The 14,986-nt window shown below is 38.6% G+C and overlaps 1 protein-coding gene across 1 annotated transcript; it reads right to left on the bottom strand.

Moving 5' to 3' along the window:
* On the bottom strand, positions 1 to 14,314 carry DSCC1 (DNA replication and sister chromatid cohesion 1). The gene is made up of 9 exons (XM_077782280.1): positions 14,103 to 14,314; positions 12,406 to 12,574; positions 9,866 to 10,000; positions 6,946 to 7,036; positions 5,864 to 6,002; positions 4,370 to 4,422; positions 3,118 to 3,272; positions 2,416 to 2,564; positions 1 to 1,619 (listed from the first exon to the last, which is right to left on the bottom strand). Exons 1-9 carry the CDS (start codon positions 14,312 to 14,314, stop codon positions 1,511 to 1,513), a joined length of 1,212 nt encoding a protein of 403 aa, XP_077638406.1. The 3' UTR covers positions 1 to 1,510.
* Between the last annotated feature and the right edge of the window lie 672 nt (positions 14,315 to 14,986).

Genomic DNA, 14,986 nt, shown 5'->3' with positions numbered 1-14,986 from the left:
TTTTCATTGATGTAATAAAGCTCTATTCATTAAAGACTTGTTTTACAAAGAAACACCTATGTAATTACAAACTTGAAGCACAAATATAACAGTATCAATTGTGTTGTGTATTTCAACTAAGGGCCCTTCTGTTGATGCAATGGAAGGAATTTCCAAGGCTTTTCCATTGATCTCTGGAGTGAACCTTGTGGTGCTATTGGGAGCTGTTGGAAACAGGGAGCAAACAAGTCAGTCCTTCCCAGCAGAGAGCCATTCTAGTCTCCACACAGCTGGTCAAACACTACACCCCTGCCGCACTGGGCAACAATAAACAGAGCTCAGGAAGTAGCTTTTATTCAGCTTTTTATCACTACCAAATTCAAAGTATGCACACATGTGCATCTTCAGAGTTACACTCGATTTAGGAGGAGTTTCTCTACTCCCCTCACTCACTCTACAGCTGGAATGCTGGCAGTTCCAAGGTATTTCCTACGTCACATCTGAGCCTGATGGAAAAAATCCTTTTTGTATCAAATAACCAACAACAATTCAGTTTAAAATATGAATCTGAAAACTATCTGATATTAAACTTTGGTTTACTGACATGAAAACAATCCTTTTTAATGATTACAAAATTACCATCTCAGGCACACCACTTCATGGCAGTATCATAAAAACATCCTGTTTAATTTCTCTACATAGAGCAGTATTACCATTACAAAACTGGAAGGTTTCAAGGCACAATTTCTATGTGCTGTTATTTGTCATAACAAAGTTTAAAAAAAAAAATTGCACTACAAAGTTTTGTAGGTTCTTTAAAAAGCACAAGTAGTCTTCCGTGAAACATTAGTTTTACCTCAGCTACATTTTAATGACAGTTTACAGGCTATTTGTAACACCATGTCCAACTATTCTCTCTTATATTCACACTTCACTGCAATTTTTTTTTGTAATATATGTAAGGCCATTCTGCCAAGTATTAAAGTGTCAGGTGCTTGTGCTGATGGTGTTCATAGACATGACCTTAAAAAGAACCACTTTTCAAAATCAAGACTTGTGTTGTCTCAGTGGGGAATGATTTGTTCATGAGCTTGATCAGCTCTGTGCTATTCAAAATGTTAACACTGCATTGAAACTAATCTTTAAGAATGGCCACTAATGGGCAGAAAACTAAAATTTCCATTTTGCTATTCAATTCAATTGACTGAGTTATTATCAAGGAGGTTTTAAATTTTCATTTCAGACTTATGGATAAACAGATTATTTGTATTCAAGAAGTAGAAGTTGGGCAAAGGAAGTTTGGCAAAGAAGGGAGGCAAAGGAAGGTGAGCTGAATATCATTCCTTAGAGGCCACAAGTGTCCTCACACTCTCCTTAGCTGAGCAGAGAACACAACATATTCAAGTCGCCTAGCTGTTTAAACTCAAATACTTGTACAATGATGGTTGGCAATTCTTTACCCCAGAAGGAAGCAGCAAGTAACATTCACTGTTACTACATTCAGTATCCTCAGTTCTTCAAACAGTATTTGTTAGGAGATGTGTCTTCTAGAATTATAAACTTTAACACCATTCAGCATTGAGGAGCGAGCATATTTTGTCAGAAGAGCACCAACGGTCTGTTTCTCTGCACACAAGTCTCTAAAGAGGAAATAAAGCACATGACATTGGCAGTAAGAAATACTCTCACACAAAATGAATCTGTAAAATATTTATAACTACAGCAATAAACTGGATTAGGATGTTAGGAAAAAAAAACCCAGAACTACTCCAGCTGTCTCATAATGCTTTAAATTACCTGAAGTTTAGAACTTACATTGACATTTATGCACTAGGCAAAACTACACGACTTACTTCAGAAAAAAGAATTTTGGGTTTTAGGTGGAGTTTTATTATTACTGTTCTCTAACAAAGTTTTCAATCTAACAAAACAGCTAGCTCTGAACTATTCAGTTATATTCCGATAAATTTAGAGCCACTCATAAAGGATTGATGCAGTTACTTCTGGGTTAGCACAACATCTGCTCACTTATATCACAGCTGGACATTCTAGATAGTGCAGTAGTGTAAGTCTTAACCACCAAAGGAACAAAAGATGTGGTACAGGAAGCACTATTGCTTTATAGTTCTAGTGTTGTAAATATAAAGACTCATTGTAAAGGTCAGGAAGTTTAGCCTTTGAATTTTCTGCTTTAATCAAATGAGAGTTATCACCCATTTAAACCCAGTAGGATCAGCTTTTTACACACATTTAAATCCAAAAAAGAGAGTTACAGATCCCAGAGGTGGGTATTCTATTCATATAGAATCCATTTAATTTAAAATGCAAAAGTATAGTAGTATCATTGAGGCAGTGATAGCTCATCAGAAGCCAGCTACGCAAAAAGGGAAGACTACAGTCCTAATTATGTTTTAATAAAAAGAAATACATCCTTACTGTATATAAGGGGTAATATCCACTTCCGTCCACTTTTCCCGTATGCCAAATAAACTGTTGAATCTTTCTTGGTTGTCCTCAGGTAAGTCTTCTACTTTCAGCAGAAAGATGGTCTCTGGTCTTGAACTTTTATCCACAAGAGCCAAGCCCTGTAGAACAGCATCAGAAAGGAAATGCTAAGTACTGACAAAACAATTAAACATCCTTCTGACTGTATTCCATGCAAGTTGCTCTTTGCAGACCCAAAGCCTTCCAGAACTGCACTACCAGAGGCGAAGTGTATAATAAAGATACTGTTTTACAGGCAGTACTTATAATTTCCTTTATAACAAGAAGGGAGAATCCATTGGGTTCCAATACCTCTCTGCTTTCTTTGAGCAAAAGGATTCCAGTAGTGTTTGCTATTCTACTGGCTGTCACTACCATCTGTTCAATGACAGTTTCAGCTTCTGTTCCAGTCACATTTAAAAGTAGTAAATTACAGCTGCTATCTTCCTTCAAACACTGAAACGTGCCTGAGTTACAGAAACCTGAATTATCATGATTCCAGACTACTGGTGCTCATAGAGGACATCATAAAGCATACTTGAACTCAAAAGCTGACAAAAACAACACAATACCCAATAATGGATAAAATCGATATATGACACAAGTAAGTTACAGCTTACTCACAAAAGAATCCACACTTCTTTATCTGTTTACCTGAAGCTGATCAAGCCTCGTTGTCATCCCCTCAGGGACACTCTGTTGCCAGACTTCTTCAAACTCTGATAGATTGAATTTAACTGCATTTTGCAAAAGCATTTGTGCTATGGCTCTGCATATTTTATCTTCATGCATTTCGAAGAATACCTCCCCTGCTGAGAAGCAAAAACTAGGTTATCTTCGGTTCTTGCCTTTTGATAAAAGAGCAGCCTTATTCTAATCTTCAATACACCAAGTATCCTCTTTTTTCTTTTCCTTGAGAAGTAATTTGATTTGGTGTTAATTTGGATAAATTATGCTATCTTCTCATTCTCAGGAATAAATTATGCAGAATACAGCAGCACTGTCACAACTACAGTATGAATTTGTATCAATAGATGTGTTTTCCCTCCATGTTTTCCCCTTTCACAGTGAACCGTTTCTCCTACAGTTCTCATTCCTATTTCTGAACAGAAAACGAAACTTGCATTTTAATCACCCTTATGAGATTATGAAGGGCTAAGACTTCATTTTCTCACACATCGACTTGGCTAAAATTCTCTGAACCAAATCAGGTATAAACACATCCTTCTATTGTTTCAGTCACCTGTCTGTAATTCAGACTTGTTCCTTGTGCAAGCTACCTAAATATATTAAGACAAGAGTCTGTTGTGACTCCAAAGAACATTTCCTATGTCTTTTAAAGGTTGAGTGAAACTCCTACTTCAGCCAAAGGCGAGATGAAAGCCACTGGGGGGAAGAATTCAGACTGAATTAGGGCAGTGCATATTGTATCTGTGTGGGAGATGGACAATGGAAATCTAATCACTACAACCAGTGGATCTTGTGGTGCAGTTCAAGAGATCACAAGCAGATACCTACTTCAGACAAGCTGAATTAAAGCTATTGACTACTCATAATAGCACAGGTAATTACTGAAATATCTGAGATCTTCTAGGGTATCTAAACAGAGATGTCATCTAAATTTTACTAGCAAGCTCTCTTTAGTCATGGAATTATGGCTTGTAGACATCTAATAAATCACTTCTAGTACCTCTGCTCACAATTGTCTTGTACAGTTTAATAGCCTTTTTTTCCTGTGAAATTTCCTTTAACAATTGTACTGATTTTTAACCCAGTTTACTCCTTCCTTATACTGGCACTGCAGCAAAGTAATTTGTTTGGCCCATTCTTCACAAAACCTACATTTCTTCATTAATAACTATTTATTCTATGCCAAGTTAAACCAGGTAAGCTTTCCCAAACTTACCATCATCAACATATTTCCTGCCATAGCTTAAAAGAATGTGTTCTATCATCTCTCTGGAAAAAAAAAAAAAAATCAGACATCAAGCTCTAATACTGTTTACTAGGACACTACTGAAACAGTAACCAATAAAATTAAGAAACAGGTATGGAGAAAAAAAAATAGCTGAGAAGAATAGATGATGAGACACATTTTTATGGGTGAAATGAAAAAATTGGTAAAAAAATAGAAGAGAGAACAAAAGGGAACAAATAACATATGATTTAGCCTGTCAACCCCAAAGGTCTCTTTCACTCCACTTTCTAGTCATAACTAGCAAAGACTAAAATGACAAGCGAAATAAGGAATAGATTCTTGCAATATCACTTTTTTCCAACGAGAAAGAATTGTATCAGCAAAAGTGTGTCCAGCAGGACCAGGGCAAGGATTGTCCCTCTGTATTCAGCACTGGTGAGTCTGCACCTCAAGTCCTGTGTCCAGTTCTGGGCCCTTCACTACAAGAGGGACATTGAAGGCCTGGAGCACATCCAGAGAAGAGCAACAAAGCTGGGGAAGGGTCTGAAGCACAGGTCTGAGAGGAGCAGCTGAGGGAGCTGGAGGTGTTCAGCCTGGAGAAAAGCAGGCTCAGGGGAGACCTTATCCCTCTCTACAACTCCCTGAAAGGAGAGTATAGCCAGGTGGGGGTCAGTACTCTTCTCCCAGGCAACAAGTGACAGGATCAGAGGAAACGGCCTGATACATTTAGATTGGATATAAGAAAAATTTCTTTCATGGAAAACACTGTCAAGTACTGGAAGAGGCTGCCCAAGGATGTGCTGGAGAAACTATCCCTGGAGGTGTTTGGGCACATGGCTCAGTACTGGACTTGGCAGTGGTGGGTTTATGGTTGGACTCAATGATCCTAATGTTTTTTACCAGTCTGAATGATCCTATGATGAAAGTCAAAAATTTTGCAATTAATTATCCTTTACTGAATAATGGTCACTTTTCTGAACCTCTGTCATAAAATTATAGTCTAACTGTAAATATATTTTTGAGCCAAAAGGCAGTTAAATGGAAAATGCTACATATTGTAAGCTTAAGACTTTCTTTGAATAGTAATTTTGAATTACACCAGAAAACATACCCCCTTCTCAGCTAGTATGCAACAGGTAAACCAAATATTTTTGGCTAGCTATAGCTTCAGAACAGATATTTCAAGATAATCAGTAATTTACAACTTAAGCACGTGCTACTTCCATCATTTACAACTCAGCAGCAATGTTTCTGCTGTGGATCAATGGAAATACTACCAATAAACACTAAAATCAGTTTACCAACCTATCTAAAAATTCCCTTGAGTATTTTTAGAAACAAAGAAAATGTATCATTTATATAACGGTAACTAGAATCTAGATTTGTAAGACTATAATTCTAATAGACAGTTAACAAATATGGTAATTACTCATAGTTAATAATGATTGTAGGCAATTTTAAGTACTAAAAATAATTGTTTACCTGGGTTCTAGAGATCCAAGTTCTTCAAGGCAGGCACACAGAGGAACCTTACTCAAAGGCCAAGACTCTGAATCTATTAGCTGAGTCACATGATTCAAGAGTTTCATCTCATAGTCAAAGTCTAAAATTCTCCAATAGCCTGCCAAACAAAGCACCACAAAACACTGTTAGAAGGAAAACATTAACACCTTAATTCTATTGCCATTAAGATACATTACTGGAGTCTGGACATTCAGGTCACACCTGTGCAATGTGCAGCAGCATTGTGGTTTTTTCAGGATTAAAAGCTGAGAAAGGGAACTAAATAATAAGAGCAAATGTAAAGGAGAATGAAACTTAATTATCTCAATTGTTTGCAATTCTTTAGTAATTCTTCAACTGCCACAGATACAAAGACACTAAAAATATCACTCCAAGATCAATCAGATGTGGAAAAACTAACAGTTCAGGAACAGAACTGCATGAACGGGCTAGCTGCATTGGCCCTACAAAACAACAACTCAGGTCCAGAGAAGTTCACAAAAATTCCAAAATCCAGATGACTCTAGGACTGCCATCACCTTGTGTCCCAGTAAGGGTTTGGGCATAGCCAAGTAAAGGATGAATAGGACCTATCCCAACGTGAGGCACTTACTCAAGCCTTTCCTCACATGGTAGGAAGACACTGAGACAAACCAAATCTGAGAGAAGAAAGGACTATGAAAAGGATGGGGGTACCTAAGAATCAGCTGGTTTTGCCTCTAGAACTGCAGAAAGCAGTACCCACTCATTCATGAAGAGGGTGACCAGCTAAAAAATATTAATGCTGTGGGTGGGATACTCCGATGCCAGTGTTTGTGGCAGCAAAGAAGGAGTTATGCTGGAAAGAGACTCGCACTGCCTGCTCAGCTTTATCCTTCTGATCAGATTCATAGCAGCAGAGGACATGGATCTATGGAAACAAGTCTTAGAACTTTGAAGTAACTTGCATCTTGAAAGACAAGGATATGGAACAGACCTTAGAAAAAGGAAACATATATTTTGGGAAGAATATTTCCAGGATTATTTCCTCATAGGTAATAATATTCTTTAGATAGGAATACCTTCAATTTTGCAGGCATCTATAACTTGCAATTGGTGGAGTATTTCTTCTTCACTTGCTTGAATCAGACTTAACAAATCTTCTGTTGTATACTGCAACAAAGGAAAAAAAGGGAAATAAAAGAGGTTATTCTTATTCCTTCTTTGCTTCAGCAACCAGACTAAATGCATTATAAGCTATAATGAAGACTTCAGATAGATGCCTTTTCCCCTAAACTGAATTTTTCGAAGGCTTGCCACACTCTCTGGAACTTTTCTTGCAACTTAAAACATTTTCTAAAATGGTTATTCAATATAAAGGCAGTCTAACTACAGGAAAGACTTTGTACCAGGACCAAGTAATATACCTATATTCCCAGAAAGTCAAACTAGCACAAGCAGACCTTGTAAGTGAAGTATCTCAGCAAGAATAAAAAGCAAATGTGTTGTGGCTTTCCTGAAATCACATCTTTTAATATGTGAGATTCAAAGAAAAGGCAAAGCAAAAATCACTTATCACTTCTGGATACAAGTTGGAACCTGCACTTAGTATCCCACTGAGGGAAAGCCTCCTCCATCATGACCTCAACAGTTACATGTTGTGTTTTGGTGTCTGCTAATCAGCTGGCACACACAGAGCACAGACCCAGCCCGAACACAAGCACCTCCCTGCAGAACAGTTATGTGGTGAGATGGGAAGGTGCTATGGGATACTGTGGTGAAGATGTGAGTGGATCAGAAGTTATCATGAGGAGTGAAGTAAATGGAAGAAATACCACACTTCAGTGCACAGGAAATAGCACATCAATTCCTTTATTCACAGTAAGCCTTTTTAATCAACTCTAATATTAAAGTTTTGTTGATTATAGCACAAGATTATTTCCAATCAGAAAGAAAAACACTGAATTAAGTATTCGATTGAGATCTATCAGACTATGGGAACACTATACCACCACTAAGTTTGGAACATCCACATGTTAAAAAAACATTTAATAAATACAGAAAGGCCTCCACTTCCTGTTATGCTATTCCTATCAGAGTATGTTGAAATATCATCAGGCCAAGCTTCCATCAGTATGCCAATGAGGGATGACAGTACTTAAAAAAACTGCTAGCAATTGAGAGCAAAAATATCCCCAAATCAGTATGTGTGTTTGAAGTTCATTGCTGCCATTCAGATGCCCTGCACAGAAGTCCTTGGGCTATGTTTCTGCTTTGAGGCCAGCCCAGCAATCCCAGTAGCTTTTTTGAATACGTCACTGCTCTCAGTTCTGATGGTTTTATCAGCTGCATTGCCCTTGCAAACTTAAAATGGAGTGGGTTGACTTGTACCATGTCCACACCAGCAACTTCCAGATAATGTATTTAATATGTTTCTTATCCTTTTTCTTATCAGATGTCTATGATCATCTGAGTATGCCCTGTCATTTCACTGTAAAATTCAGTACTAGCCTACATATTGATAAGCTTTCCTCTAGTTTGCTAAATCACAAAACTATGCAACAGGTTCCCTACACTGCCACAGATCTTTATGGCTCTTTTGCTACAGTTCACTATGTATGATACAGCCCTGAAAATCATGAGACTCAGCTTACAGTAAACAACCAAAAAAGTAACTTGCTTTCAAACATATTAAAGGTGGCCTATAAATTCCCAGCACACCATAAATGTTAAGTGTAAGCAAACAAAACAGTGGAAATCATTACTACACATACATTGTTTGGGATTTCAGTGAAAGTTAGTCCCATAGGAAAGACTTTTTCCCTGGAGAGCTTTCAGATTCATTTAGGAGTTCCACCAGAGCCAAGGTTAAGACTTGTCTACATTTATCTGATATATCTAGTTGCTATCCAGTAAGCTCACAGAGGAAATGCATTCTCCTTCAAATACAAATGGTGATCAATTCTCAAACCAGTCATTAACATTTGAAAGACACTGACATCTTCTTAATAATACTCAATATTATGAATAAATATTATTTCATATGACTTTTTCATGTTGCTGGCCTTTGACAATGCTTATAATTTTCAGACAATTTAAGCTCTTTAACCTTTGCCATCCCTTGTTTTGCTGTGTGTCTCTCTATGCCTCGATCAGCACAGGTAGGCAATTCTGGGGGCAAGATGCTGTAACTAATCAGAAATCAGCCTGTTAATCATCCAAGAAGAGAGAGGCATCATGTCTCTCCAGAGAAAAGTAACATCTGTGTTTGCACATCCAAGCACATGCAGGTGGTTTGGTGATGCCAGCTTCAATCAAGCCTCAGCATAAAATACTTGGGAACAACTACTTTTTGGTTTTAAAGTCAAAAGTAAAACCAACCAAACTAACAAAATCCCAGAATTTTATCAGCCTTTTAGCTGAGATCATATGCTGCACAGTCCAGGTCTCCCCATTACTCTTTAGGTCCCAAATTAAATTTCTTGGAAACACCATAAGACAGCAGGATAGGACTTCATTTGTATTTTCCCTTCTTTCAGTGTGTCTTATTCCATGCCTTATATAATCCCTGTTACTCTCTTCAACTTCCTTCTTCTCTTTGTCATCACCAATTACTGACTGGCAAGCAACTGGACATGGGTGTGCTCTGACTTCATACATGGCAGACACAAAGAAGAAAAGGCTGCATACCTTAGTAATCATGTAAGTCTCAAGGAATCTAGAAAAAATTCTGCTTCAAGAAACTTCCCATAGGAAAAGGGAAATGCCCAGCCTCCTTCCATGTCCTTCATTTTCCTCTTTTAACTAATAAACAGATTGCTTACCTTTACTCACTGGAAGTGCTAACAACAATCAACTTGTTTAGAATGGAAGGGTTAAAAAACTAACTCAAAGAAGCACTGTGAATCATATGAGAAAAGGGATTTTTCTACTTAAGGATGCATCTTCACTTTAATTTGCTCGTTACCAATTACAAGAAAGCAATTTACGCAGCTGATTTACCTTTGAAAATGTTGAAGTCTGCTCTTTCTGACTATCAGGTCCTTCATATGGATCTTCCATTAAAAGCTTCCTCAGTTTCTTCAGTTTTGGTCGACATCTCCTTAATTCCCAATAGTTCTTGGAGAAACCAGCAATCTACAAGAGAAAATCGTAACTCTTTAAACATTTTAATGTAGCATCTGGACTCAAAGCTGCTTACCAAAATTATCAGCAAGCACTGTTAACCCACTCACTGAAAACAAGTTAACTATTAATAGGGTAATTACTTTAGAGATAAAACAATCATTGCAATGTTTTCAATTTAAAAAATTTACTACAGACAGTGAAGAATAAAAATCCACTGTTGATTGATAAAAAATATGTTTGTAGTGCATCAGACAAAGGTAACAACTCAACTCTGCATGCAAATGATAGGAAATCACCACAGGATACATTTCTGCACAATTGCCCTCAAAACTGCTTTTTGTTCTAAAAATAAATTGTATTACTGTCATAAAAGCCTTCCTGTATTAACCTGTGTCTATCTTCCCCACTTCTTCCCATGCTTGAGATCTACTTCATGGTCTTTTTAATGAATCATTGTAGTCCTAAGCTCAAGCAAAGCAGACATCAACAAGGACACAAAGCTACACTTTGCACACAACTGACAAGACATCTCTGTTCCTTGCCCTGAGTCAACACACAAATGAAGAGTGTGCAACAGGAAATTCGGCTGCTCTTGATTCAACAACATCAACTTACCAAAGTTTCACTTTCAGAGTAATCCTCAGGTGTTTCACAGGGTACAGCTTTGACTTCCTTTGAAAAGGCCAGACTATTGGAGGCCCTTCAGCATCACTGCTACTATTTACCAAACTGACAGAAATAGGAACAGAATCACAGAGGCAGAACAGGCTCCAGCTCAGTGACTCCTGACCCAATCACTAGTCCCATGTTAAAACATCTTCCATGAAAAAGCCTCTAGACAGTGCTTTAAAATAGACAGTGCTTAAAATACCCTAAGTGCTTTACTTAGGGGTACTTAGGAGTACTTGGGATATTTTAGAAGGCCTCACTTAAAAAACAACTAAACTAAAACTTCGAAATAATATTCCATTTAAATCAACTATAAGAAAAACGACCTATATATAAAAGAAATTGTATACAAATTATAATACACAGAAATCTTTCAGTTTTCATCTATTACATAACTGGATTAGCAAAAAATTCAGCTAAAAATTCAGCTAAACATCAATTTCCTGACAAACTGCCAAGCTTCATGTCAATTAGCATTTACTTAAGTGCTAGGCTTTTTTCCTGCCAAGTTGTTTTCTGATCATTTGGTAATAAGAAGATACTCTCCATAGAAAAGAAAATAAACAATTCTAATTAATATTCCAAAACTCATAACAGGAGATAAGCTGTGTGAGGTGAATAAAATGGCAGATGCTTTGGCTGTATCAGCTGTGCAAGTGATACAAAGATCAGCACCAAGACTTCAAGTGAAGGGCAGTAAAGCCCCAAAGTGCTGACTACACACAATATCTTTTGCTATGTTTCACAATTTGCAGTGTTAATAAACCATCTTACATTTTTGATCTTATTTTGAGAACTCTTAGAAATAAAGCTTTTTAAATAGTTCCTAAGCAAATCACATTTCTATGATGTGTAACTTCACAGGAATAGCAGAATTATTAAAAGTAGCAAAAAAAAAGTATGTGGAAGAATATTACTTTCTCATTAATCTACTTCAGCTTGAATTAACTTTTTATATTAGCTCATTAGACCTCATGGAAGAAGTGATGTTGAAGTAGGATTATTCCTCAATAATGCCATTATGTTCATTACAGCAAATAATTAACTAATAATATTTGCCTAGCTATTTTAAATATAATTTTATTAACTATGCTTCAGGAGGGCAGAGAACAATGAATTCTTAAACAGAACTCTAAAATCATTCACTTTGAAAAAATGTTTTGATACACTAATTGAAAGAGCCACTTTTGAATATATCTCTGTATTTAAAAAATAGTATTCAGATGATAAAATCTCCCTTTTATGGAAAGTACTCCTAAAAATCAACCTGTAAATAGCTTACTTTAAAAATAGTTGCTAACACTGAGAAATTATACTTTCCAAGCTTTTAATACCTACCATAAGTAATTGCTATGTAATGAAAATAAACCACAGTTTTAACTTCTTTGAAACAGTAATAATCATACATTACAGAGAAAGTTCAGCTGCCTGAAGAAAGGCTCTAAATCCATTTTGGACACCCTGAGGCATAGCATGGCCCTATATAAAAAGTACATTTATAAAGACATCCTCCTGGAACTGGTCAATACACAAAGAAGCTATAGGAGACTTGTCCTGTCTCCAGTGGCAGCCTGCAATGGTGGCTAAGCAATACCACAAGGCATCTAAAATGGCATTAGAAGTCTATGTTTAGGCAACTGAATCCCAGCTGGGTTTCACATATGCATCTTGGACAAAATACAAGAAATTACAGAGAATAAGAAAGCAGAGAATTAAAGCAAACAAAAAAGCCCTGAAAGACATACCTGTGAGTGAATGATATTACAAGATGCCTGATCTGCATTCAGCTCCTCTGGAGTTTTACAACCAGGAACAAACAGCAGCATATTTGAAGTATCTGCTATTTTCATTTCATAAGTTTTATCTTTGCTGCACAACACTGCATGTTCATCCTTTTCACCACGGATTACTAGGCTGGGAAAAAAAAAAAAACAGCATGGTTACCTCTGTTTCAGGATGAACACTTATTAAACTTGTCTGATATTTTTTCACATTCCTACATTTGTAAAGAAATTACAAACTGCAGTTCTGTTTGTTAGCAGCAGTCACAGTTCACCAAAATATAAAGATGCAAATGTAAGTTAATCTAATTGACTATGTTTATCCCTCTTGTTTTAGTGTGGGAAAACTCAAAAGATAAGCATTCCAAGTTTTCATGCAGAACACAGTTGAATGCCTATATTCATACACCAATTCGCTCAACCCCCCAAAAACATGAAGTGATGCTTAATGTGTGAACTAGTTCACTAATCCTAGAAATTAGATTACAACTAGAGTTGTTCTTTAATGAGAACTGATGCTGGCCCACTGTGAAACAAGGAAGCAAAGAGAATTTGCATTTATTGTGCAGAGCCCTTCAGATAATTAATATCTATTTTCTTACAAGTAATTCCAAGCAGGAAAGAAAATAATCTTCTAGAACAATTCTGAATGAAGAGACAATGTAAACCACCCTTTTCAGCTCACACACCTGATGAAGTAAAGATTCTGCATGAGGATGTGGTAATAGCAAAGCCCCCATGACAGGGGAACATTCAGTTCCTCCCAGGCTACATACACTAACCCAAGTGCTCATATTCAATTCAATTCAACTGCTCCTCGTTTCCCAAAGCCTGCATGCATGAACAAAGCTCAGCTGTGCCCCAAGGGATCAACTTGATTCAGGCCTCTAACTGCAAATACTTCATCAGTATTGTACTAAATAGGAATGGGCTTACTAACATACATCTTTGAGAACTACCTTCTTTAGAGGGACTTCTCATTTTGTATCACTTTAACGATTTTCTGTATGTCACTGGCATTGCAGTAAAGGAAGAAATTTACAACAGTATCAAAACCTTATCTAGGACCTGTTCTTGGTTCAGAGTTTGGCATCACATAACCATCCCATCCTAGGGCCATGCTAATACTGCCCATCCTTCCCTGCATTTGTCCATCTTGTAGGCAATCCATCAGGCCTCAAGAGTTCCAATTGGAAAATCTCAAGGTCAGCAAGATTCTCTTAAAGACATAATCTCTTTTCTAAACCTGTATTTCTGATCATAGAATCACAGAATATCCCGAGTTGGATGTGATCCACAAGGATCATTGTGTCCCGCTCCCGGCCCAGGACTGCCCAAAGAATCACAGCACGTGCCCGACAGCGCTGGGCAATTGCTCCTTGAACTCGGCAGGCTTGGTAAAGGCACTTTTTGGGGAACCTATTCCAGCTTCTTCTGAGTTTTGTTTAGAAGTCTCCACAGCAGGAAGCTTTCCATTAAAAAAATAAAAACAAAACCAAAAAAAAACAAAACACACACACGCTCACAAAACCTGCAAAAAACAAACCAAAGACGCTTCTCATAAGTGTAAGTAGTTTTTAGCTTCCCGCGTAAGTGAGATTCCAGGGATCTAAGGCGCACCACACCAGGACACAGGGCGGCCCCGCCCCCGCGCGCGGTACCTGCGCCCCGCCTCCAGCTCCGCGCAGAGCGCCGGCTCCAGCTGCAGCAGGCAGCACTCGCCGCCGCCGGCCTGCGCGCCGAAGCTGAGGCAGTGCACGGCCGGCAGCAGCTCCGCCGGGTTCAGCTTGGCCGTCTGCAGCGTGGCGTCCACCTCGGCGCGGCTCCGCACGGCGGCCCCGGCGCGCTCCGGCCGCCGCGCCACCGCCTCCATCGCGGGCGGGCGGCGCCAGCGGAGCGCCTGCGTTGGTTCCGCGGTTGGCGGAAGGACGGGCGGGTGGATCGGCGGCGGGGCGGGCGGGAACGCCTGGGGGTGGGATCGAGGGGAATCGCTTCCGTCTGCTCCTCCGCCGGGCCTAATTAGGGACAATCCTCCTGATTTCTGTCTGGCTGCACAGGAGCCGGGCCGTGCTGCAGTAAGAGCTCTCGTTATGCCAAGAATGCAATAAAAATATACAAAATACGCAAAAGTAAATACAATTGTAAAACATTGCAAAAACATGTCCAATATGGAAGTCACTGCCCAGCTCTGTTTAGAATGGAAAAGACTTCCAAGATCATAAAATCCAACCCTTTATCCAGCACTGCAAATCCAGCACTAAGCCATGTCCCTGAGTGCCACATCTACATGTCTTTTAAACACTTCCAGGGAATGGTGGCTCCACCACTTCCCTAGACAAGCCAGTTCCAGTGCCTGACCACCTTTTCTATGAAGACATTTTTCCCACTATATAATCTGAACCTCTGCTGGTGCAACCTGAGCCCATTTCCTCTCATCGTGTTAGTTTTTAGCTGGGAGAATTCCTGCCTGGCTACAGCATCCTTTCAGGGACTGGTGGTGAGCGATAAGGTCTCGACTGAACCTCCTTTTTTCAAGCTAAATAGT

This window comes from Lonchura striata, chromosome 1 (genome assembly GCF_046129695.1).
Source record: "Lonchura striata isolate bLonStr1 chromosome 1, bLonStr1.mat, whole genome shotgun sequence".
NCBI lineage: Eukaryota > Metazoa > Chordata > Aves > Passeriformes > Estrildidae > Lonchura > Lonchura striata.
This window is presented reverse-complemented; position numbering and strand designations above follow the sequence as displayed.

Excerpts from the sequence above, each read along its gene's own strand:
- DSCC1 (XM_077782280.1), bottom strand. The coding sequence starts at position 14,314 with ATGGAGGCGGTGGCGCGGCGGCCGGAGCGCGCCGGGGCCGCCGTGCGG. Across the intron at positions 12,575-14,102 it reads GAGCTGGAGGCGGGGCGCAG|CCTAGTAATCCGTGGTGAAA; the intron begins GTACCGCGCGCG and ends TTTTTTTCCCAG. Across the intron at positions 3,273-4,369 it reads CAGGAAATATGTTGATGATG|GGGAGGTATTCTTCGAAATG; the intron begins GTAAGTTTGGGA and ends GCTTCTCAGCAG.